Source organism: Balaenoptera acutorostrata, chromosome X, assembly GCF_949987535.1.
Source record: "Balaenoptera acutorostrata chromosome X, mBalAcu1.1, whole genome shotgun sequence".
Lineage (NCBI taxonomy): Eukaryota > Metazoa > Chordata > Mammalia > Artiodactyla > Balaenopteridae > Balaenoptera > Balaenoptera acutorostrata.
The window spans coordinates 132,942,894-132,967,338 of NC_080085.1; the positions used below are offsets into that span (position 1 = coordinate 132,942,894).

A 24,445-nucleotide genomic window follows, 5' to 3' on the forward strand; every position below is an offset into this window, starting at 1 on the left:
CCATCGCGGCCTCTCTTGTTGCAGAGCACAGGCTCCAGACGCGCAGGCTCAGTAATTGCGGCTCACGGGCCCAGTTGCTCCGCGGCATGTGGGATCTTCCCAGACCAGGGCTCGAACCCGTGTCCCCTGCATTGGCAGGCAGATTCTCAACCACTGCGCCACCAGGGAAGCCCTTGGCACTCCATTTTGACAGTATTCAGGAAATCAAGACTAAACCCTGACAATTGGCTGGTATCCAAAATAATAATAATAATAATAAATAAGCTATAACTGAAAATTGCCGATTGTGACTATCACTGTCTAGTACACCACCATTTGGAAGAATCAAAGGTGTGAAGGGTGAAATTTATAAAACTGATGTTTACAATCTCTGTTTGATACATATATCATCCTAGCTCTTGGGGCTGTCAACCTACCTCCTCAGCCCTCTAATCAGTATAATGTAACAAAATTGTTTTCTCTCTCTCTCTTTTTTTGTTTTTTGTTTTTTGTTTTTTGTTTTTGTTTTTTTTTTGGCTGCGTTGGGTCTCCGTTGCTGCATGCAGGCTTTCTCTAGTTGCGGCGAGCGGGGGCTGCTCTTCGTTGCGGTGTGAGGGCTTCTCGTTGCGGTGGCTTCTCTCGTTGCGGAGCACGGGCTCTAGGTGCGCGGGCTTCAGTAGTTGAGGCTCGTGGGCTCAGTAGTTGAGGCTCGTGGGCTCAGTACTTGTGGCTCATGGGCTCTAGAGCGCAGGCTCAGTTGTTGTGGTGCACAGGCTTAGTTGCTCCGCGGCACGTGGGATCTTCCCAGACAAGGGCTGGAACCCGTGTCCCCTGCATTGGCAGGCAGACTCCTAACAATTGCGCCACCAGGGAAGCCCTGTTTTCTTTCTCTTTCTCTTTACCCTTTTTCTCTAATCATGGTCACTTTTTGTCTCTATCTGACTCTTTTGAAAGAATTAGAATAACTTTACTTGCGGAAATGAATGTTTCCTCGTCTAACCCGTGACTTAGAGACCTTCCCCCTCATGGCAGTGAGGAGGAAACAGAGGCTCCTATGGGTTGAGTAAGTGGCAGTGCTGAGGTCTGAACCATATCTGTCTCCCAAGTCTGTAGCGTTTGATACTGCATCCACTCTCTACTTCTTGAAACACTTCCCAAATAATCATGAGGAGTGTGTGGCTCCTAAGAAACTAAGCTGAGGTTCGAGCTGAAATACTTTGTGCAAAACCAGTCAGCTAATAAGTGGCAGAGTCAGTACCTCAGCGGAGGTTTCTGTGAATCAGAGGCCTTGGCATTCTCCAGCGTCTGCTCTGTCTGGTCAAGTGGGAACGCTATTTATGAAAATAGGAAATGGAGGAGGAAGCATAGGTTTGGTGGTGGGGAAAAAGATATATAGTTGAGTTATGTCATACCCATGCAACGAACTTACCCAAATTTTACCTATAGGACGTGGCTTGCAAAAGAAAAAGGGAAGCAATTTAAAAAGCACAGCCTATTTTGTAAATCGCATGTGACTTGGCACTGTTTTTCAGTTACTCTTACATTAACTTTCCTGTCCTTGTAAGTGCATAGTACAAGGAGACATGCACCTGTAGTTATGTTCCTAATTATAAGATCTGCTTGATCCTTTTATAAGAAGGGAAGCACTGCTACGGTGATGTCATAGTGAGTTAATTTATTACCAAAGTTGGTGGGTCAGATCAACCTCCCATGACAAATATAGGCTGTAGTTTTAATTAAGCAGTTTTCTATAACCAGTCATTTTTAAAAATTACATTTTCCCAAACATTCTCTTCTAGAAGTTATAAGTCAATACTCCTTGGAATCATTACAAACAAAATTTTTTGATATTACAATACATTTCTATGCCCTTCTTTAGCAAACTGACTTAGATGGAAGCTCTGTTAGGACAAGGGATAGAATAAGTGAAGGCTGAACCAAAATTTTATTGTAATGTGATGGCTATCTCAGGGCTCGTATTCTAAAAACACTTGTATATATAGTCTCTCATTCTTTTAAAATCCTTTATTACGAACTGGGGTCCGTGGTTTCTGTTTCAGGAAAATTTTGAGTCGAGAGTAAATGAAAGAATATGGTGCTCAGACTGTTCTACTTTTACACCAGGAAATGGGAGGTGTGATTCTGTTGTCCCTTCAGACTGTCCAATGCTGAAAGAAAAATTGGATGGCACAGTTGCAGGAAGGTCTCTTGGATGGTCCTCATTTAGACTAAAGTGTATCTTTTGGATTTGGCATTTAGGAGGTAACTTAGAAGTAATTAAGTTACCTCAGGGAAAAATGTAAATCAGGGTAAGGGGCATAGGGTTTATATTTTAAGTAACGTGATTAGGCCTCATGGAGAAGGTAACAGTTGAGCAAAAACCTGAAGGAAGTGAGAGTTGGCCGTGCAAATATCTTGCGGAAGAGCGTCCCAGGCGGAGAGGAATAGCCAGTGCAAAGGCCCTGAGGAGGAGCATGCCTGGAATATTTGAGGAAAAGCAGGAGAGCCAGTGTGGCTTTGGGAGTAGCAGATTTTGTGGAGGAAATCAAGTGTGTGCTTTTGGACATGTTGAGTTTCAAATGTCTGGTAGGCAAGTGATGCTCACCTAGCCTGGCTTTGGTCTGTGACCAATTCGATAAGGAGCCTACACCAAACATAAATCCTCTATGTTGGGAGTTCCCTGGTGGCCTAGTGGTTAGGATTCTGGGCTTTCACTGCTGTGGCCCGGGTTCAATCCCTAGTCAGGGAACTGAGATCCTGCAATCAGCTTGGCATGGCCAAAAAAAAAGAAATCATCTATGTCAACTTAGCATATTGTTTAGTTCAGCTTACATTTTCCTTAAGACTTTGTCAATGAAGGAAGCAGAGATTAATTTCCGTTCCAGCTCAAGCTCTTGTCTCCTTGTGAACAGGTAACAAATAGTTCATGGACCTACTGCCCTGAGGAGCACAGTATTAAGACAACCAAGTCTCAGTGTCAGGTACACAATTGGATATATGATTCGGCAGTTTGGGTAGAAGACTGGAACTAGAGTTGATTGAGTAGGAGTTGGGAGTGGCCAGTATGGAGATGAGATTTGAAGCCGTGGAACTAAATGAACTCCCCCAGGGAGTAAGTGTAGATGGAGAAGAGAAAATGGCTGAAGACTGAGCCCTGGGCATGCCATATTTTGAGGATGGAAAGACGGGAAGGATCCAGCAAGAGACTGGAGAAGAACAGCCAGGAAGTTAAGAGGACAGAGATGAGAAGAGTGGGAATGTGAGGCCAAGTGAAGATAGTGTTTCAAGGAGGGAGCAATCGGGTAAATTGAGAACCAAAAATGCATCGTTGGTGATCTTGACAGAAGCACTTTGGGTGGCACAGTATGGATACTAATCCATTTCAGATTCAGCAATTCATCAACAATGGCTGTGGATGGAACGAAATGTAATGAATTATTATGAAGTACCTCTGATGTGCTAGGCGTTGTGCTAAAAGCATCTTGCAACTTTTAAAATACAAAACCCTGAAAAAGTACGGATGATGTTTATCCTTATTTAACTGATGAAGAAATAGGCTTAGAGGTATTAAAAATTTTACCAAGGTCATGTAGCAGGTACAGAGATCATTCAAACAGTGCTGTTTATTTTCACCAACTGTTTCAGCCAGTATTTTTCTCATATTCTTTGCTGGGTATTGTTGGGCCTTACTCTTTACTTAGGAATATATTGGGTAGAAGTCCCAATCCAGATCAATGCGAAGTATGTTTAAGAACATATAGAACAAGCTAACTGGGCATAAGTCACCGGACCAAACCATGCTGTGCACTGTTTTGTTGTAATACCAGATCTTTTGTATCCATAAATAATGGTCTGAGTACTTCACATCTTTAAACTTTGCCTCTGTTCAGTTTCTGGTAATCTTTTAACTAATCCTTTCAAATGTTATTTGGTGCTTGTCTATGATTTCCTTTTCAAAAATTGTATAACCATTTAGTGAGATTTTGTTTCTGTTCCCTGGAATGCAGTGTTTAATTCTATTGCAGTCACTTCTATACAATAGTTTCCTCTGTAATAGTTCTACACTGCCATTCTTTAGTATCAAGTCTAATATATTCACTTCCCTAGAAGCTGTCCATCGAAAGGCTTATTCTAAGAAATCTTGCTGTCTCCTTCGAATGCCTTCATTTCTTTTGGAGTCCTCCTGGAAGAAATTATCAGGTGTTTTTGGGATAATGGAAGTTTTCCATTTTTTTCTTTCTATGCTACATTTCATAGCAGGGCTAGTTGTGGGCTAGGCAGCCTAGAATTAGTAATAAATTTTATTATTTAATTGCCGACTCCCGTAGTATTTCCCTAACCTAGTAAAATGTTTATACTTTGACAATAATATTGTCATTAGGATGTACCCCTGTTCTGCCTTTAGAATCTGAATCCCACGAGGATTGTATGCTGCTGTTATCTTTATATTTTCATGTCTGGGAGATACAGTTTAACAGCAGATTTTTATTTTTGTTTATTTGCAGATGTTCGTACACAAGCCATGTACCAGATGATGGATCAAGGCTTTGTAGGACTTATATTTTCCTGTTTCATAGAAGATAAAAATACAAAGGTATTGTGTGTGTGTGTGTGTGTGCACATGCGCACGCGTGTGTGTATAAACACACAGACACAGAGAATAGAGAAAAATCTTTTTGCAATTTTAATAGGGTGGCCAGGGAAGGTTTCAATGAGAAGGGTCATTGAGTCAGGACCTGAAGAAAGTGAGGGAGCAAGTCTTGTGGATTTCTTGGGGGAAGAGCGTTCCAGGCAGAGGAAATAGCCAGTGAAAAGACCCTGAGGTGAGTGTGGCATGTTTAGGGGACATCGAGGAAGTCAGTGTGGCTGCAGCACAGTGAGGCAGAACATGACTACATGTCCCGGCTTGCCTCTGTCAGTCCCAGTTCCACCCACTGTCCCAGTCTCCTATTCAGTTAGCACCTTTCCTTCTTGGAAGTGTCCTGGTTTGCATGGTAACTCATGTGGTCATCCTACAGTGAGGTCTGGAAGACAACTGGGGGTGGGGCTGGGGGGACAGGGAGGGAGGGGGTGCAGAATCCATGGTGTCCGTGAAACCAGTTAGGAAGCGACTGTAGTAATCTAGGAAAGAGATGATGGATGTTTGACCACGGTGGTAGGAGTGGAGGCCAATAACAGTAACAAGTGCTACCATTTATCACGTATTGTATGGCACTTACTCTTTAGGTGTTTTACATAAATATACTCGAACCCTGACAACAACCCGTGAGGATTATTATTATCGATTTTTATGGATAAGCGAACCGAAACTCAGAGAAGTTAACAGCTCAATCAATGGCTAGTCTTGCTATTCTCTATTTAGAGTGCTTCTGTTTGAATTTTACGTTCAGATCAAGAGGTTTTACTATGTGTCACTTCAAACAAAAAGAAAATTTAACACTGCAACTATGAATTTTGCCGACTTACCAAGTGTGTCCTCCTATTGTTTAGTACATTAGTTATATTCTCAGAATCTATGTTAATAATGAATATTCTTCATAAAATCACTCTTTTCTGAAAACGTTAAAGTTCACTATCTTGAACTTCATACTTCATTTGAAACGCTTCTGGCTTTGTCATCATAAATTTATTGTCATTATAAATAGCTGTTGCATGAGTTTGTCAGCTTCCAAAAAAGGAGTCTGAATGGTCTCATTCTTAGTTTCTTGGTTCTCATGTTTGTGAGCAATTCTCTGCTGTCACATGAGCGGATGTTTGATTGTGGCCATCTCATGTTGACTGAGTATTTGATCCTTCTTACAGAAACTGATTTATGCATAGTCTGTCTTTGGAGTCTCTTCTAACCTTCCACTCCCAGAGGGGCCTTTGAGTTTTAGGTTAGAGCCCACTAAATTGCTATACCTTTTTCACTATTAATCCTCTGTGTGACCTTTCTTTTTTTCTGTTTTCTTTCTTTTTTTAGACTGGACGGGTACTCTACACTTGCTTTCAGTCCATACAGGCCCAAAAGAGCTCAGAGTAAGTATGACAGAGATATATGTATGTATTGGTGGGTTAATCTCCAGTCCAGGGAATTGATTGTTTTATTTCATTTTATTTCTCTCATTAGTAAGACACTAAGAATTCTATAGTCTACTTATACACGTGAACATCTCTGTGAGGAATTAGAATCTCTTTAGCATCTTGGATATCGGGGATCTAGAAAGCTAGGATCATATAAGCAAGGAGTCTGTTCATTGCAGTTACATCACCACAGCCCTGTCCCACATTTCCTTTCCTGCATTATTCTAAACTGAGTTGCACTGTTACTTTCCCTTTCTCTGATGAATTGTAAAACAAAGACTGAGTGTGCGGAGTCTTATAGATTTGTATAAGCTCTTGTCTTTGTTGTGCCATAAACTTGATTTTAGAATTACAGTATCTCATTTAAATGTTTGCATAGCTTAGTTTCCTCATTTAAATTCAGTTCAACCTAAATTAGCAAATACAGTAACTACTATATGCCAGGCACCATGGTAGGCACCAAGGAGGCAGAGATGAAAGCCAAGTTCATTATCTAATTGGGAGACAGAAACAAAGAATGCCTTATATTTTTTTCTTATAATATTTGTCAATTTATTATGATAGCATTGTTTGAAATAGCAAAGAATTGGGGAAAATAACAGATGTCTGTCAGTACAGAACTGATTAAATAAATTATGATGCATCTAAATAATGGAATAATATTCAGCTATTAAAAATATGAGGGGAAAAAAAAAATATGAGGGGAATTCTCTGGCAGTCCAGTGGTTAAGACTCTGTGCTTCCACTGCAATGGGCCCAGGTTCAATCCCTGGTCGGGGAACTAAGATCCCACATGCCGCATGGTGCAACCAAAAAAAAAAAAAAAGAAAGGACGCTCAGTAGTGATACATAAATATCTCCAAGATACACTGTTAAGTAAAAAAGGCAAGGTACAAGAACAGTCTGTATAGAATGCTACCATTCATATAAGGATATGGAAGAGAAATATACGCATGACACACCAGTGTACTTGCTTGGAAATACACAGAATATCTGGAAGGAAACATCAGTCACCTCAGCAGAGAGGAAGTAGGAAGGAGGTGTGGAGACTTAATTGTACCTTTACATAGCTTTGGAATGTTGAACCATACACAAGTGTTAATTTTAAAATTTTTCATCAAAGTAATAGGTGCACGTGCATAAAAATATCAGATGGCACAGAATTTATGAGAAATACTGTCACTCCTCAGGGGGAACCACTTCTTTCTCCCAATTTTGTTTTTAGTTCTTCTGTTGTTTACTTTGATATCCCTAAATAATATACTTTTGATACTCTGTCTTGATTTACTAATTTTAGATATTAATTATTCTTCTTATTATGTTATCGTGGTCTCACAAATGAGGATTTAGCTCACACTGCCCCATCTCCATTCTGCCCAATGTAGTTATATTACTACTTTTTGTTCTTCTGTTGTTACTTTTCTAATCTTAAATAAAGTTTGCCCCTTTATTTATCCTATCAACAACAGACAATAGACAATATCTCTTGGCTCCCTAGTGTTACTTGCAGTTTTACCATAAACCTTTATATTTTCACAGTTGCAAAAATCTGTGTTCTATGTTGTAATCACAATTGTGTTTTTTGTGCTTTGTGTACTAGTTGATTCTAAGAATAGAAAACAAAATGTTTATATTGTTATGATTATATAAATATTATTCCATGTACAACCAAGCACTATAAAGTAGTATACTATGATTCCATTTCCTTTCCTGTATAGCTTTTTGCTTTTTCATGGGGTTTTGAATGGCTTTTTCTCCCTTATTTCTCTGACTTTATCACCTCCCTGAGTTCCAAATTCCTAGGATCGCTCCCTAAAGCCCTCCATCTTCCTATGCTAATCAGGTCTCAGCTGATGTCCTGGGGCTCTCCTTCATTATTCTCCTGGGTTGGATCCATTGTTGTCTGGATTTCATGTCATTTTTCTTGGTTCACTCTGTCATTTTGCTGTTAAAGGCCCTCTAGTAACTTCCTAAGAAAGGTGTGCATTTGAGCTAAACCTTCTGCGTCTGTGCTTGCCTGAAAATGTTTTTATTCTTCATTAATAACCCTAATGGATAAAGAATTCTAAATTGACATTTTCCCCCTCAGAACATTAAAACTGAAAAAGTGACTAGAGAGAGTGACATCAACAAAAAATGGCAGAGTAGGAAACTTCAAAAGTCCTCCACAAAAGCAGTGAATAATCTGGCAAAAACTGTCAGAATCACCTTTATTGGAACTCTAGAAACTAATCAATATTTTATAGCAACCCGGCAATTACTAAATCCAGAAAAAAAAAACACCAGAATCTCAGTATTTAAGTAAATCTCTGTCAAGTCACTAGATGGCTACTAAGCTAACAGGACAAAGACCTCAGTGGCCACATATAACAAAGAATATAGACTATAAAAAATTAGTTCAGGAAAGTCACTAAACAGACAAACAAAATCAGATAAAACAAGCAGCAACGGGCTTCCCTGGTGGCGCAGTGGTTGAGAATCTGCCTGCTAATGCAGGGGACACGAGTTCGAGCCCTGGTCTGGGAAGATCCCACATGCCGCAGAGCAGCTGGGCCCGTGAGCCACAATTACTGAGCCTGCGCTCCGCAACAAGAGAGGCCGCGATAGTGAGAGGCCCACGCACCGCGATGAAGAGTGGTCCCTGCTTGCCACAACTAGAGAAAGCCCTCGCACAGAAACGAAGACCCAACACAGCCATAAATAAATAAATAAATAAATAAATAAATAAATAAATAAATAAATTTAAAAAACCCCAAAACAAGCAGCAACAATAAACCCTGGGGAGGGGGTAGAATACGATTTCCATAGTTATAATATTCGAAATGTCCAGTTTTCAACAACAACAAAAAAGGCATTCACAGAAACAAATTATGGGCTGAAAGCAGGAAAAAGAAATTAATAAAAACATTCCTGGAGGAAGCCAAGATGTTGGGCTTACTAGACAAAGACTGTCAATCAACTATTTAAAATATTCTCAAAAAGCTAAAGGAAATGATATACAAAGAACTAAAGAAAACCATGAGAATGATAGAGAATATCTAATAGAAAATATCAATAAAGAGAGAAATTATAAAAAGGAACCAAATAGGAATTCTAGAACTGAGAAGTACAATAAGGGAAGTGAAAAATTCACTAGATAGGTTCAATAGCAGGATTGAGAAGACAAAAGAAAGAATCACCAAACTTCAAGATAGGTGAATTGACATTACCCAGTCTGAGGAGCAGAAAGAAAGAAAGAATGAAGAAAAATAAAGAGCTTGAGACCTGTGGGACATCTTAAAACACTCTAAGTGTACTCATAATAGGAGTCCCAGTAGAGGATGAGATAGAGAAAGGGGCAGAAAATGTATACAAAGAAATAATGGTCAAAAACATCCCAAATTTGTGACAGGCATGACCTATATACATCCAAGAATCTCAACTCCAAGCAGGATAAACTCAAGAAGATCCACACTGAGATATAATCAGTGTCAGAAGGCAAAGACAATCTTGAATGCAATAAGAGAGAAGTGACTCATTACATACAAGGGATTCTCAGTAAGATTGAGGGGCAGGTTCTCATCAGAAACCAGGGAGGCCAAAAGGCAGCGGGCTGACATATTCAAATACTGATTTAGGAAAACAAACAAACCCAACAACAACAACAGCAGCAACAACAAGAAAACAACTACCAAGCAAGAATTCTGTATCTGGCAAAACTATCCTTTATGAACGAAAGAGATATTAAGACATTCCCAGGTAAACAAAAACTGAGAGAGTTTTGTCACTAGTAGACCTGCCCTATGAGAAATGCTACAGGGAGTCCTTCAGGCTGAAATGAAAGGACACTAGACAATAACTTAAATCCACACAAAGAAATAACACCAGAAAGGTAACTATATAGTTAAATACAAAAGTCAGTATTAATGTATTTTCAATTTGTAACTCCCTTTTTCCCCCTATGTGATTCAAAAGACAACTACATAAAGCAACAGTTACAAATCTAAGTTGATAGACACATATTGTATAAAGATGTAATTTGTAATAGTAACACAAAAGTATGGGAATAGAGCTATACAGGAACAGTGTGTATTTGATTAAAACTAAGTTAGTATTAATTTGAACTAAAGTGTTAATTGTAATTTCCAGGGAAACCATTAAGAAAATAGAGATATATAGTAGAGAGAGAGAAAGGAAGGAAGGAAGCAAAACAGTGTACTAGAAAATGCCTTTCTAATACAAAAGGCGGTAAGGAAGAATTGAGGAACAAAAAATGATATAAGACATAACAATTATAAACATATATGCACCTAACAAAAGGACCCCGAAATATATCATACAAAAATTGACAGAACTGAAGGGAGAGGTAGACAGTTCAACAGTACTAGTGGGAGACTTCAGCACCCCACTTTCCTTAAAGGATAGAAAAATTAGAAAAAAAATAACAAAACAGAAGACTTGAACAACACTATAAGCAAACTATACCTAATAGACACATACAGAATTCTCCACCCAACAACAGCTGAATACACTTCCTTCCCAAGTGCACATAAAACATTCTCCAGGATAAACCACATGTTAGTTCACAAAACAGGTCTCAATAAATTTTTGAAGACTGGAATGATACAAAGCATCTTCTGCAAAAATGGAATGGAATCTGAAATCAGTTACAGGAAGAAATCTGGAAAATTCACAAATATGTGGAAATTTAAAAACATGCTCGTAAACAACCAATGTTTAAGAGAAAGAAGAAATCACAAGATAAATTAGAAAATACTTTGAGACTAATGACAATGAAAACACAACATACCAAGATTTATGGGATGCAGCAAAAGCAGTGCTCAGAGGGGAATTTATAGCTATACATGCCTACTTTAAAAAAGAAATCCCTCAAATCAGTATTTAAGGTATTTCTAACTCTACACTTTAAGGAACTAGAAAAAGAAATGCAAACTAAATTCAAAGCAGTTAGAAGGAAGGAAATAATAGAGTGAAGACAAACAAAATAGGGAATACAGAAACAACAGAATCAAAGAAACCAAAAGTTAGTTCTTTGAAAAGATCAACAAAATTGACATATCTTTAGCTAGACTGACAAAAAGATGAGAAAAGAACCAAATACCTAAAATCTGAATTAAAAGTAGGGACGTTACTACCAACTTTACAGAAATAAAAAATGATTATAAGGTAAAACCAAACAATTGTTAGATAACCTAAATGAAGTGGACAAATTCCTAGAAACACACAAATTGCCAAAACCGGCTCAAAAAGAAATAGAAAACCTGAACAGACCTATAAAAATTAAATAGATTGAATCAGTATTCAAAAACATCTCAACAAAGAAAGCTCCAAGACCAGATGACTACACTGGTTAATTCTGCCACACATTTAAAGAAGGATTAACACTAATCCTCAAACTCTCCAAAAATAGAAGAGAATGGAGCACTTCTAACTCATCTTTGAGGCCAGTATTACCCTGATACCAAAGCCAGACAAAGATATCACCAAAAAAAAAAATTACAAAGTGATATTCACTATGAATACAGATGCAAAACTCCTCAACAAAATCCTACCATACTGAATCCAATAGCACATTAAAAGGATTATACACTATGATCAAGTGGGATTTATCCCTGGCATAGAAGTGAGGTTCAACATAAGAAAATCAATTGATTAATACTGCACATTAATAGAATGAAGGAAAAAACCCACGACTGATGCACAAAAAGCAAAATTTCAACATCCTTTCATAATAAAAACACTCAGAAAACTAGGAATCTAGGGAACATTCCTCAACATTTTTGGGCTTTTATGAAAACCCACAGCTAACGTTTTACTCAATGGTGAAAAGTTTTCTCCCATAAGATGAGGAACAAGACAAGGATGCCCACTTTCACCACTGTTATTCAGTATTTTACTGGTAGTTCTAGCCAAAACAATTAGGCAGAAAAAGAAATAAAAGGCATCCAAATTGGAAAGTAAGAAGTAAAACTATGTATTTGCAGATCATGTGGTCCTATATATAGACAATCTGAAAGAAACCCCCCAAAGCTACTAGAGTTGATAAATGAGTTCAGCAAGGTTCCAGTGTTCAAAATCAGTGCACAAAATCAGTGTGTATTTCTACACACCAGCAATGAACAATGTAAAAAATAAAATTTAAAAATCCAGTTATGACAGCATACAAAATAATAAAATACCTAGGAAAAAATTTAACCAAGAATGGGAAAGACTTGTAAAGTTAAAACTAGAATACATTGGTGACAGAAAAAACACCTAAATAAATCAAAAGATATCCCTTGTTCATGGATTGGAAGACCCAATATTGTTAAGATGACAGTACTTCCCAAAGAGTCAATAAAATCTGTATTAAAATTCCAATGGCCCTTTTTACAAAAATGGAAAAGATGATCCTAAAGTTCATAAGGAATTGCAAGGTGCCCTGAATAGTGAAAATAATATCAAGAAAGAAGAATAAAGTTGGAGGAATCATACTTCCAGATTTCAGAACTTACTACAAACCTTCACTAACCAAAACTTTGTGGACCTGGCATAAGCAGAGACACAGAGACCAATGGAATAAAATTGAGAGTCCACAAATAAACCTGCATATCTATGGCCAACTGATTTTCAACAAGGGTGCTGATGTCATTCAATGAGGAAAGAAGAGTCTGTTCAACAAGTGGTGCTGAGACAACTGGTTATCCACATGCACTATATATAAAAATTAACTCAAAATAGATCAATGACCTAAATAGAAGAGCTAAAACTATAAAATGCTTATAAGAAAACATAGGGGTAAATCTTCATGATGTTGGATTTGGTAATGGAATCTTAGATATGACACCAAAAGCATGAATAACAAAAGAAAACAGATAAATTGGATTTCATAAAAACTAAAATCTTTTGGGCTTCCCTGGGGGCTCAGTGGTTAAGAATCCGCCTGCTAATGTGGGGACACGGATTTGAGCCCTGGTCCGGGAAGATCCCACATGCTGCGGAGCAACTAAGCCCATGAGCCACAACCACTGAGCCTGTGCTCAGTGTATATATATATACACACACACACACATATATATATTCATAATTGCCACAAAGTGGAAACAACCCAGATTCCTTCAATAAGTGAATTGATTACCAAACTCTAAGACAGCCATACATTGGAGAACTACTCAGCAATAAAAAGGAATGAACTTTTGATTTCAGAGTCTGAGTGAAAGAAGTCAGTCTCAAAAGGCTATATGCTGTATGACTGCATTTATATGATAGTCTCAGAAAGACAAAATTATAGGAATAGAGATCAGGTCAGTGGTTGCTAGGGCTTATGGATGAGGGGAAGGGTGTGAGTATAAAGGGACAGCATGAGGGAGTTTTTTAGGGTGGGTGATGGAAAATTATGTATCCTCATTAAAGTAGTTACAGGAATCTGTACATGTAAAATCCATTGAACTGTACTCCATAAGTCATTTTGTATGACAAAAGTAAAAAAAAAAATTAAGTTATAAGTCATTAGTACATGACCTCTGTAACAAATAATTTGAGAATCTAAAGGAAATGGTTGATTCCTTAGGAAGATATGTCAAAATTAAGAAATAGAAAACTTATTCAGTGCAATTATCAAAGCAGAGACTGAAAATGGTGATTAAGGATCTATGATTTTAAAAGATAGTGAGTTTACATGGCTTTACAGCTGAATTCTAACCTTTGAAGGATGGGTGGTTCTAATTCAATTTATACATTTTTCCACACCATACAAAAAGGTTAAAAGCTCCTCAATTTTTTAAATAGCTAAAATAATTTTAACACCAAAACCTGGATAGAGATAGCAAAGAATAAGAAAACTATTGACCAATCTCACCTATAGATACAAAAATTTAAAATATCAACAAATCAAATATAACTGTATTAGAGGATAATATACAATGAACAAGTTCAGTTTAATCCAGAAATATAAAGTTCATTCAGCTTCAGGAAGTTTAAATGTAATTCAGAATGTAATATAATTCTTTACATCAACAAATTGAAGGAGAAAAACCTGGGAAGACATCTGATAAAAGTCATGCTAGTGGAAACTGTCAGGTACTTGATGTGCATCCTCTCATTTAATTTTCCTAACAACCCTTTTACTAATGTGGAAGTGAGCTCAGAGGTTAAGAGGCTTGCTCGAAGTCACAGAGTTGGTGTACAGGGCCATTTTCAATGTCAAACATTAATTTTTACCAATCTGACAGATGAACAACAGTATGCCAGCCAGTAAAGTGGTTTTAGTGAGGGTGCCCATCTCCTCATGTTTGTCAGTCCTGAATTGCCCATTCATATTCTTTGCTTTATTTTCTATAGAGTTATTTGTCTTTTTTTCCTGCTGATTTGCATAATTTCTTTGTATGTTCTGGAAATTTCATCTTTTGTCTGGTATGTTGCAAATATTTAGTCCCAGGCTGACTTAGTTTATTGTGTCATATGTCAGACAAAAGCTTTAAAACAATGAATCAATGTTATCTTTCATTTTATGCCTTTGTCTTTCTTCTTTCAAAGACCTTTCTTTTCCTCAAGACCATAAATAAGAGTTTTATGTACTTTCTTCTTTTATAATTTTGGTTTTTGCATTTAGAACCTTAGGTCATCTGGAACTTATGATGTTAACTCCTTGCAGTTGGAGTTTAACTTCATTTTATCCCAACTGGATCACTAGTTGTCCCTGCACCACTTTTTGAGCGGTTGCCTGCACACCCATTGGTTTGAAAGGCCACTTTGATCATATATTAAGTTTCTTTATATATACATGAGCCCATTTCTGGTTTCTCCTTCATTCCCTTGATCTGTTTGTTCCTTTGCCAATACCATACTTTAGTTACTAGGGCTTTTTAGCATGGAAACAGAAAGGCAGTGTGTACAGAGCCTGAGAGCATGGGGCCTTGAGCCAGATAGCCTGGTTTGAGTCCTGAGACTACCTTTAACTAGGTATGTGACTTTGGGCAAATGACTCAAGCTCTCTCTACATCAGTTTCCTTATATGTAAAATGGAGATATTAATTCACTGCTCATCTCTTAGAGTTATTGTGAGGGTAAGATGAATTAATGGAAATAAAGCACTTAGGATAATGTATGGCAAAGGGGAAGACTCAGTAAATGCAACCTATTCCAGGATTTGGACTTGGTAGGGCACTTACTCTCCACACAGGCCATTCTACTTCCTCAAAAGTATCTCGTAGTCAGCAATTGTGTATTAGGATTGCTTTGAATTTATAGACTAATTTAGGGAGGAACTTACACCTGTACAGCATTGGGTCTTTCCATCCATGAACTTGGTGTATGTCCCTCCCTTCATTCATGTCGTTTTATCTTTTTCAGAAATATATTGACATTTTCTTCACAATAAAAACTGGCATATTGCCACATCCACTCTGTTCAATCAGCAGGTTCAGCTAGACAGTTCACACTCACAAAACCCAAATAGGCCATCCTGGCACCCGAATATATTCAACTTTGCAGACTGCAGAATAAGAAACCCAGCCTGCCAGCAGGCCGGCATCAGCAAGCATTCTCAGCTGTCTAGGGCTTGTTTCTGCCCCCATTAACAGCTCAGGTGTGAAGAAATGAGAGCATATGGGGGGGGTGATGGGGGAGAACAGGAGCCACTATGGCTTAGAAGCCCCATGTCCCAAATTAGGGACCACTCTGTCTTTGTTCCCTGTGTGTAGCCTCGGTCCCAGCCAGGGTCAGGGCCCAGGAACGATAGGCCCACTGCACTCAGGGACCCTGAGCTGTGACTCCCAGCAGGTGTTGATGTGCAGTCGCAGCCCTCCCAGACCAGGCGCAGGGTACCTCCCGGGACACCTGCCGGAAGCAGGCCCGCCCATCCCACAGCTGACCATCCACCTTCATCAGGTTTCCAGGGCAACCAAACTAGAAAGTGAATCCGAGGTCAGTGCCTCACCTCGAGGGAGAAAGGGGTTTGGTAATCCTACTTTCAGAGGTACTATTTCCAGAAGGAGGACAGAATACATGGCAGCAAAACCAACAGATGTTTACTATGGTATTTCTCATTAGATTCATAGTTTTTGTTCTTCTGTTCATAGTGCTGAACACTCTTAATAGTAATAGTAGAGTCAGTGGGTTATGTTGGTTTTTTTCTAAGTAGATGATCATATCATCTGCAAATAATGACAGGTTTGACTCTTTGCAATATTTGTGTGTGTGTGTATCCTTTTTTTCAGGAGCATTCTTATTTCATTGGTATGGACCTATAAAAGTTGAATAGCAGAGTTGGGTGGCAAATATCATTCTTTCTGACTCTAATGGGAATACTTTTGTCCATCATTAAGTATGAGTTTGTTATGATTTTGTGGTAGACACCCTCTATTCCTTTATTAAGTTAAGGAAGTTTCTTTCTAATTCTAGTTTACTGAGAATTTTTAATCATGAATGTCTCAAGTTTTATCAAATGCCTGTTTGTCATTTCCTGAGATGACAATGTGGTTGTTTCATTGTTTTAAAAGTTTCCAACATTGAAAGCTTTTAAAACAGTGAACTGATGTTTCATTCCTCAGATAAACCCTACTTTGCCATGATGTATTATTGTTCTTTTAATACAAAGTAGATTCTAGTTGCTAATATTTGGCTTAAGATTGTTACATCTATGTTCATAAGTGAGATTAGTCTAAAGTGTTCTTCTTGTCTTGGGCTCCTCTTGTCTAGTTTTGGTATCAGGATTATTTTATTAAGTTATAAAATGAGTTGGATTTTTTTCTCTTTTTTGGAAAGACAATATAGCATAATAATTAAGAACATGGCTCTGTAGCCAGATGCTTTGGTTGGAATCCTGATTTGCCACTATCTTGATGTCTAGCACAATAGGTTACTTTCACCTATTTTTGAACCATATATAAATGGAGCCATACAGTATGTACTCTTTTGGGTCTAGTTTCTTTCAATCAGTATTATGTTTGTGAGGTTCATCCGTGTGGTTACATGAAGCAATAGTTTAGAAATTCTCATTGCTGTATAGTGTTCCATTGTCTGAATATACCACAGTTTGTTTATTCATTCTACTATTAAGAGATAATTTCAGTTTTTAAAAGTCTTTTACAAATTGCGCTGCTATGAATATTCTTGTTGTGAACATATGTACATTTGTTGGATACATACCTGGGAGTGGAATACATATGTATATATGTTCAGCTTTAATAGATAATGCCAACAATTTTCCTGAAGTATCTTTACTGCCTTTCACTCCACATCCTTGCCAATACTTAATAATGTCTGTCTTGTTCATTTTTGCCATTCTGGCAAGTGTGTAGTAGTATTGCATTGTGGCTTTAATTTCCATTTTGTTGGCCACTAATAAAGTTGAAAACCTTTTCATATTTTTTTTTTAGTTCTAGCATTTTATTATTATATGAATAGCATCCGTATTATACATGGATATAGTCCTTGGATTAAACCCTATGTTCATAGCCCGAAAATTAAAGTCATAATCAGGATGTTTTTATTTAGGTCCATAACATGTGCATAACAATTTATTAGGTTGTATTAGTTAAAATTACATTTGGTTGAGAACCAAGCAAAAACTCTAAAAATAATGCCTTCAGCAAAGTTAAAGTTTAATCCTCCATCATGGAAAAAAAGTAAACGGGTAGACAGTAAATGGCTGTTATTAGGGAAATAGGTATCTTATATCTTATTGCTCCATTTACAGGGTCTCCAAATAGTCCAAGATAGATGTTAAAATTTCAGACATACAGTGATATTCTAAACAGCAAATGGAAGGAAGTTAAAAAAAACCCAAAACCTTCCTTTTAAGGAATCTCCCTGGTTGTACATATAACCTTTTCATAAATGTCTTATTGGCTAGCAATTATATGGTAACAACTAGCTGCAAGAGATACTAAGAAATATTTTAGCTTACAGGAACGTACTAGCTAAAAATTAGCTTCTGTTTACTAAGAAAGATACTTAAAGGATATTGAGAGCAGTATCTTTCATACAGGAAGTGGTAGAGAGAACTCAAAGAAGTAAAAGCCGCAGTCCATATTCATAAGAGAATCTCAAATGTATTGAGTAGTAAAGACTGTAATGCAAGATTCAACCAGAAAGTACAAAGAATAAACATTGTGGTAGGAAATTTAAGGGACCTAGGAATTCATGAAAGGGGCAGCCTGGACAGAAACAGAAAATATAACATAGGCACAGAATAAACATTAATTGAATGAATGAATAGATAATTGAAAGAGTAAATGAGCATTTGGCTAATTTTTTTTTTCAGTTGAGAACAGCTGAAAGTCACACAATACTGTGAGGGAGTTACTTTAACATTTAATTTCTTATAATGACGGGTTATACTTTGGGGGATTAGTGCAATAACATATATATAATCAATTATACACCTTGTATTAATAAACATTCTTTTTGAAGTTTGTACTCCTGTCTTTTTCAAAAGGGATAAAAGTGGAATGTTTCCAGTATCTTACGGATGTTGCGAGGCATTAGATAATTAAAAAATATTCCAATTGCGCAAAATCCTCCCTTCCCTAAATGCAACAACATTTCCAAAGCTTATAGGTATTGCGTATTTACAGATAAGGCCAACCTCCCACCATGCAGAAAGATAATAATGAAAAATAACTTTAAAAACAATACCCATTCATCTTTGTGATATATCCAGGAGGGAAGTAACTACTGGCATAAACTATAAATTACATGAAGGGCGACATATGCAAGATGGACTAGGAGGAAAAGTCCGGACCAGATGGCTGCATGGATGAATTCTACGACTCAGAGAAAAATTAATACCAATCCTTCTTAGGCCCTTCCAAAACACAGAAGAGGGAACACTTCCAAACTCATTTTATGAGGCCAGCATCACTCTGATATGAAAGCCTGACAAAGATACCACAAGAAAAGAATACTACAGGCCAATATCCCTAATGAACAGAAATGCAAAAATCTTTAATAAAATACTAGCAAACTGAATTCAACAGCACATTGAAAGGATTATACACCATGAACAATTGGGATTTATGCCTGGGATATAAGGATGTTTCAACATATGCAAATCAATCGATATGATACACCACATTAATAGAATGAAAGATAAAAACCACATGATCATCTCAATTGATGCAGAAAAAGCATTGTAAAAACTCTCAACAAAATAGGTATAGGAGGAACTTACCTCAATGCAATAAAGGCCATATATGAAAAGTCCACAGCTAACATCATAATCAGTGGGGGGAAAAATGAAAGCTTTCCCTCCAAGATCCAGTACAAGGCAAAGATACCCACTCTTTCCACTTCTATTCAACATAATACTGGAAGTCTTAGCCAGAGCAGTTAGTCAAGTAAAAGAAATAAAAGGCATCCAAATCAGAAGTAAAATTTATCTCCGCTTGCAGATGACATGATAATATGTGCAGATAACCCTAAAGACTCAACAAAAAAGCTGTTAGAACTAATAAATTCAGTGAAGTTGAAGAATACAAAATCAACGTACAAAAATTAGTCTTGTTTCTATACACAATGAACTATCCAAAAAGGAAATTAAGAAAGCAATCCTGTTCACAATACCAACAAAAATAATAAAATACTTATGAATAAACTAAAGTCAAAGACATATACCCACTGAAAATTATAAAAACATTCATGAATGAAATTAAAGAGGACACAGATAAATGGAAAGACATCTTGTGTTCATGGATTACAAGAATTAATATTGTTAAAATGTCCATTCTACCTAAAGTGATCTAAAGAGTCAATGCATTCCCTATCAAAATGTCAATGGCATTATTTTTTTACAGAAATAAGAAAAACTCCTAAAATTCATATGGGATCACAAAAGACCCCAAATAGCCAAAGCAATCCTGAGGAAGAAGAATGAAGATGGAGGCATCACATTTCCTGATTTCAAATGATATTACAAAGCTACAGTATTCAAAACATCATGGTATTGGCACAAAAAACAGACACATAGATCAATGGAACAGAATAGAGAACCCAGAAATGAACCCATACACCTATGGTCAACTGATCTTCGACAAGACTGCCAAGAATACACAATAAAACCAAGAAATGATTTTGGGGAGACTTTGTATCCACTTCAAGAAAAATGAAATTGGACCCTTTACTCACACCATATACAAAAAGTCAACTCAAAATGGATTAAAGACTTAAATATAAGATCTAAAACCATAAAACTCCTAGAAGACAACATAGGGAAAAAGCTTTTTGGCACTGGTTTTGGCAATGAATTTTTATTTGATATGGCAAGAAAAGCAAAAATAGACAAGTGGGATTGCATCAAACTAAAAAGCTCTGGGACTTCCCTTGTGGCACAGTGGTTAAGAATCCGCCTGCCAATTCAGGGGACACGGGTTTGAGCCCTGGTCTGGGAAGATCCCACATGCCGTGGAGCAACTAGGCCCGTGCACCACAACTACTGAGCCTGCGCTCTGGAGCCCGTGTGCCACAACTACTGAAGCCCACGCACCTAGAGCCTGTACTCTGCAACAAGAGAAGCCACCGCAATGAGAAGCCCATGCTCCGCAACGAAGAGTAGCCCCTGCTCGCTGCAACTAGTGAAAGCCCGTGTGCAGCAAGGAAGACCCAACACAGCCAAAAATAAATAAAAAATAAAAAAATAAAAAGCTTCTGCACAGCAAAGGAAACGTCAACAGAGTAAAAAGGCAGCCTATGGAATGGGAGAAAATATTTGCAAACTGTGTATCTGATAAGGAGTGAATTCCTAAAATATACAAGGAACTCAGTAACAAAAAACCCAAATAACTCTATTAAGAAGTGGACAAAGGACCTGAATAGACATTTCTCAAAAAAAAAACATACAAATGGCCAACAGGTATATGAAAAGGTACTCAACATCATCAGTCATCAGGGATGTGTGCAAACACACACAAACACGCACAAACACACACACAATGGAATATTCAGCCCCCAAAAGAAGGAAATCCTACCATTTGCAACAACATGGGTCAACCTGGAGTGAAATAAGCCAGTCACAGAAGGATAAATACTGCATGATTCCACTTATATGAGGAATCTAAAATAGTCAAACACATAGAACCAGAAAGTAGAATGGTGGTTGCCAGGGGCTGAGGGGAGGGAGAAATGGGGAGATGATGGTTAAAGTTTCAGTTATTCAGGATGAGTAAGTTCTAGACATCTAATATACAACAGTGTGACTGTAGTTAACAATACTGTATTGTGTACTTGAAATTTGCTAAGAGGGTAAATCTTAAGTGTTCTCACCACCATGCCCCTCCCCACCAAAAATGGTAACTATGTGAGGGGATGGATATATTAGTTTGATTGTGGTGATTATTTCACAATATATATCAAAACATTAAGAAGTACACCTTAATTATATACAATTTTCATTTGTCAATTATACCTCAGTAAAGCTGAAAAAAAATTACATGCAAGATGAGAGCGCGAACATAAATAAAAGGTAACAGAAGCAGAATTAGGATGTGAAAGCCTCTTTGTTTTTTCAGTCTCCATTCTTTCAGGAAGAGAAAAAGACAGTAGCTGTTTCACTAGATGAAAAGCAAATGCGGGGACTGCAAAAGTGGGATACTGCATCTCGTGTTCTCATTTTTGAAAGTGTCTACAAATGCTTATTAATTCCTCTAGGTAACTATCTGTTCTTGTTGATGATATTATTTTTTATGGATGATTGGTGATTACTGTTAATTGAAGTAAAGAGCACTGCTTTTCTCTGAACTCCAGAATGCTGTAAGGGAAACATTTTAAGCATGAAGAACAAATTTATTTTTGTAACATGGTGAAGATTAGAGATCTGAAAAAATCTATTTTTAGCTGGAAACTTATTCTCCGTGTTCTACAAGTTTTAGACTGTGTTTCTCATTGCATTCTCAATAAATGGTGGCTGATCTTGTAAAGGAAGAATGCTATCAGAATGGAAGAAAAGAGAAGAATAATTGAATTCTTAGTCATTAGAGCCTAAAGTACTTTAAAAGGTCATTGAGTGTCCTTCAGAAACTTGAGTCTGTAGAAATAAAGGGGCTCATCCAAGACCACGTGGCTGGGCAAGAGCAAGGCCAGTGCTCATTCTGTGTCCCCTTTTAAGAATGTCAAATCCCAAATCTATTTAACTTAAGAAGGCATGGATAAGATTACCGAAGTCCTCACTAGAAGCACTGTTTGAATTCCTGAACCTTATCCTTGTTTTATCTGCACTCTGCTTTTAAATTTTTGCTTCTGCCTTTATTGGGTTACATAGGATCTAGAACCTACATATAAATCAGGCATAGGGCTGACATCACCACAATCCAGGTAATAGACATATCCAACACCTCCAAAGTTTCCTTGTGTTGTTTTTGTTTTGTTTCATATAATTTTGTTTTTGTGTTAAGAAGACAATGTGAGATCTACCCTCAGCAAATTTTGAAATGCACAATACTGTATGCCCATTGAATAACTACTCCTCTTTCCCCTACCCACATCCACTGGCAACCACTATTGTATGGTCTGCTTCTTTGAGTTTGACTATTTTAGATTCGTCATATAAGTGGCATCATGTGTATATGTCAATCCCAATCTCCCAATTTATCCCTCCCCCCACCTTTCCCCCCTGGTAACCATACGTTTGTTTCCTACATCTGTGACTCTATTTCTGTTTAGGAGTTCCTTATGTATTCTGGATATTAACTCTTTATTAGATATATGGTTTGCAAATATTTGATACCAGTTCTTAATTTTAACATGTACCATTTTTTTCCCCATTTTGGAGCTCTTTGTGTTCTGTTTAAGAAAATTTTTCCTACCCGAAGCTCATTCAGATGTTCTACTTTTTACCTAAAAGTTTCATTGTTTTACCTTTCACATTTATATCTATAATACACCTGGATTTGATTTTTGTGTATGGTCTGAAGCAGGGGGTCAAGATTCATTTTCTTTTTCACATGGATGTCCATTGAGTCAGAATCATTTATTGAAAAGACCATTTTTTTTGTCATCAATCAGGCATTTGTTTATGTGTTGATGTTTCTGGATTCTTTACTTTGTTCTATCCTTGGTTTGTTGTCTATCCTTGTACCAGTACTACACTGTCTTGATACTGTAGCTTTACAACAGGTCTTGACATGTGGTAATATTGGGTTGGCCAAAACGTTCATTTGGTTTTTTCCATAAGATGGCTCTAGTAGCGTTTAGTTGTCTTTAACTTCATTCAAAACAATTTTGTTAGATTGCATTGTGACAGCTGTCATATCAGCATGCATTAAAAGAAAATTTATCAAAATTGGTGAATTTTTGTATAGCCATTTTAATATTGAAGATGGAAGAAAGAAGCAATATTTTCAGCATATTATGCTTTATTATTTCAAGAAAGGTAAAAATGCAATTGAAATGCAAAAAAAGATTTGTGCAGTGTATGGAGAAGGTGCTGTGACTGATCAAACGTGTCAAAAGTGGTTTGCAAAGTTTCGTGCTGGAGATTTCTCACTGGATGATGCTCCACGGTAGGGAAGACCAGTTGAAGTTGATAGCCATCAAATCGAGACATTAATTGAGAACAATCAACGTTACACCCATGTGGTAGATAGCCAACATACTCAAAATATCCAAATCAAGTGTTGCAAATCATTTGCACCAGTTTGGTTATGTGAATCGCTTTGATGTTTGGGTTCCACATAAGTTAGCAGAAAAAACCTTGACCATATTTCCACATGCGATTCTCCACTGCAACGTAATGAAAACATTCCATTTTTAAAACAAATTGTGATGGGCGATGGAAAGTGGATACTGTACAATGTGGAACGGAAAAGATCGTGGGGCAAGTGAAATGAACCACCACCAACCACAGCAAAGGCCGGTCTTCATCCGAAGAAGGTGATGTTGTGTATATGGTGGGATTGGAAGGGAGTCCTCTATTATGAGCTCCTTCTGGAAAACCAAATGATTAATTCCAACAAGTACTGCTCCCAATTAGACCACTGAAAGCAGCACTCGAGGAAAAGTGTCCAGAATTATTAAACAGAAAATGCATAATCTTCCATCAGGGTAATGCAAGACCACGTGTTTCTTTGATGACCAGGCAAAAACTATTACAGCTTGGCTGGGAAGTTCTGATTCATCTGCCGTATTCACCAGACATTGCACCTTTGGATTTCCATTTGTTTCAGTCTTTACAAAAATTCTCTTAATGGAAAAAATTTCAGTTCCCTGGAAGACTGTAAAAGGCACCTGGAACAGTTCTTCACTCAAAAAGATTAAAAGTTTTGGGAAGATGGAGTTATGAAGTTGCCTGAAAAATGGCAAAAGTTAGTGGAACAAAATGGTGAATACGTTGTTCAATAAAGTTCTTGGTGAAAATCAAAAATGTGTCTTTTATTTTTAACTTTAAAAATGGAAGGAACTTTTTGGCCAACCCAATACATGAGTCCTCTGG

The 24,445-nt window shown here is 37.4% G+C and overlaps 1 protein-coding gene across 3 annotated transcripts in view; it reads left to right on the top strand.

The window, feature by feature from the left end:
- The window catches only part of BRCC3 (BRCA1/BRCA2-containing complex subunit 3), a 65,896-nt gene that overhangs the window by 11,670 nt on the left and 29,781 nt on the right, over positions 1-24,445 (top strand). For all 3 annotated transcript variants that reach the window (XM_007184609.2, XM_007184610.2, XM_007184611.2), the window contains 2 exons: positions 4,485-4,573; positions 5,942-5,997. In XM_007184609.2, the coding sequence (XP_007184671.1) occupies positions 4,485-4,573; positions 5,942-5,997 (145 nt within the window). The remainder of the gene's footprint in view (positions 1-4,484; positions 4,574-5,941; positions 5,998-24,445) is intronic.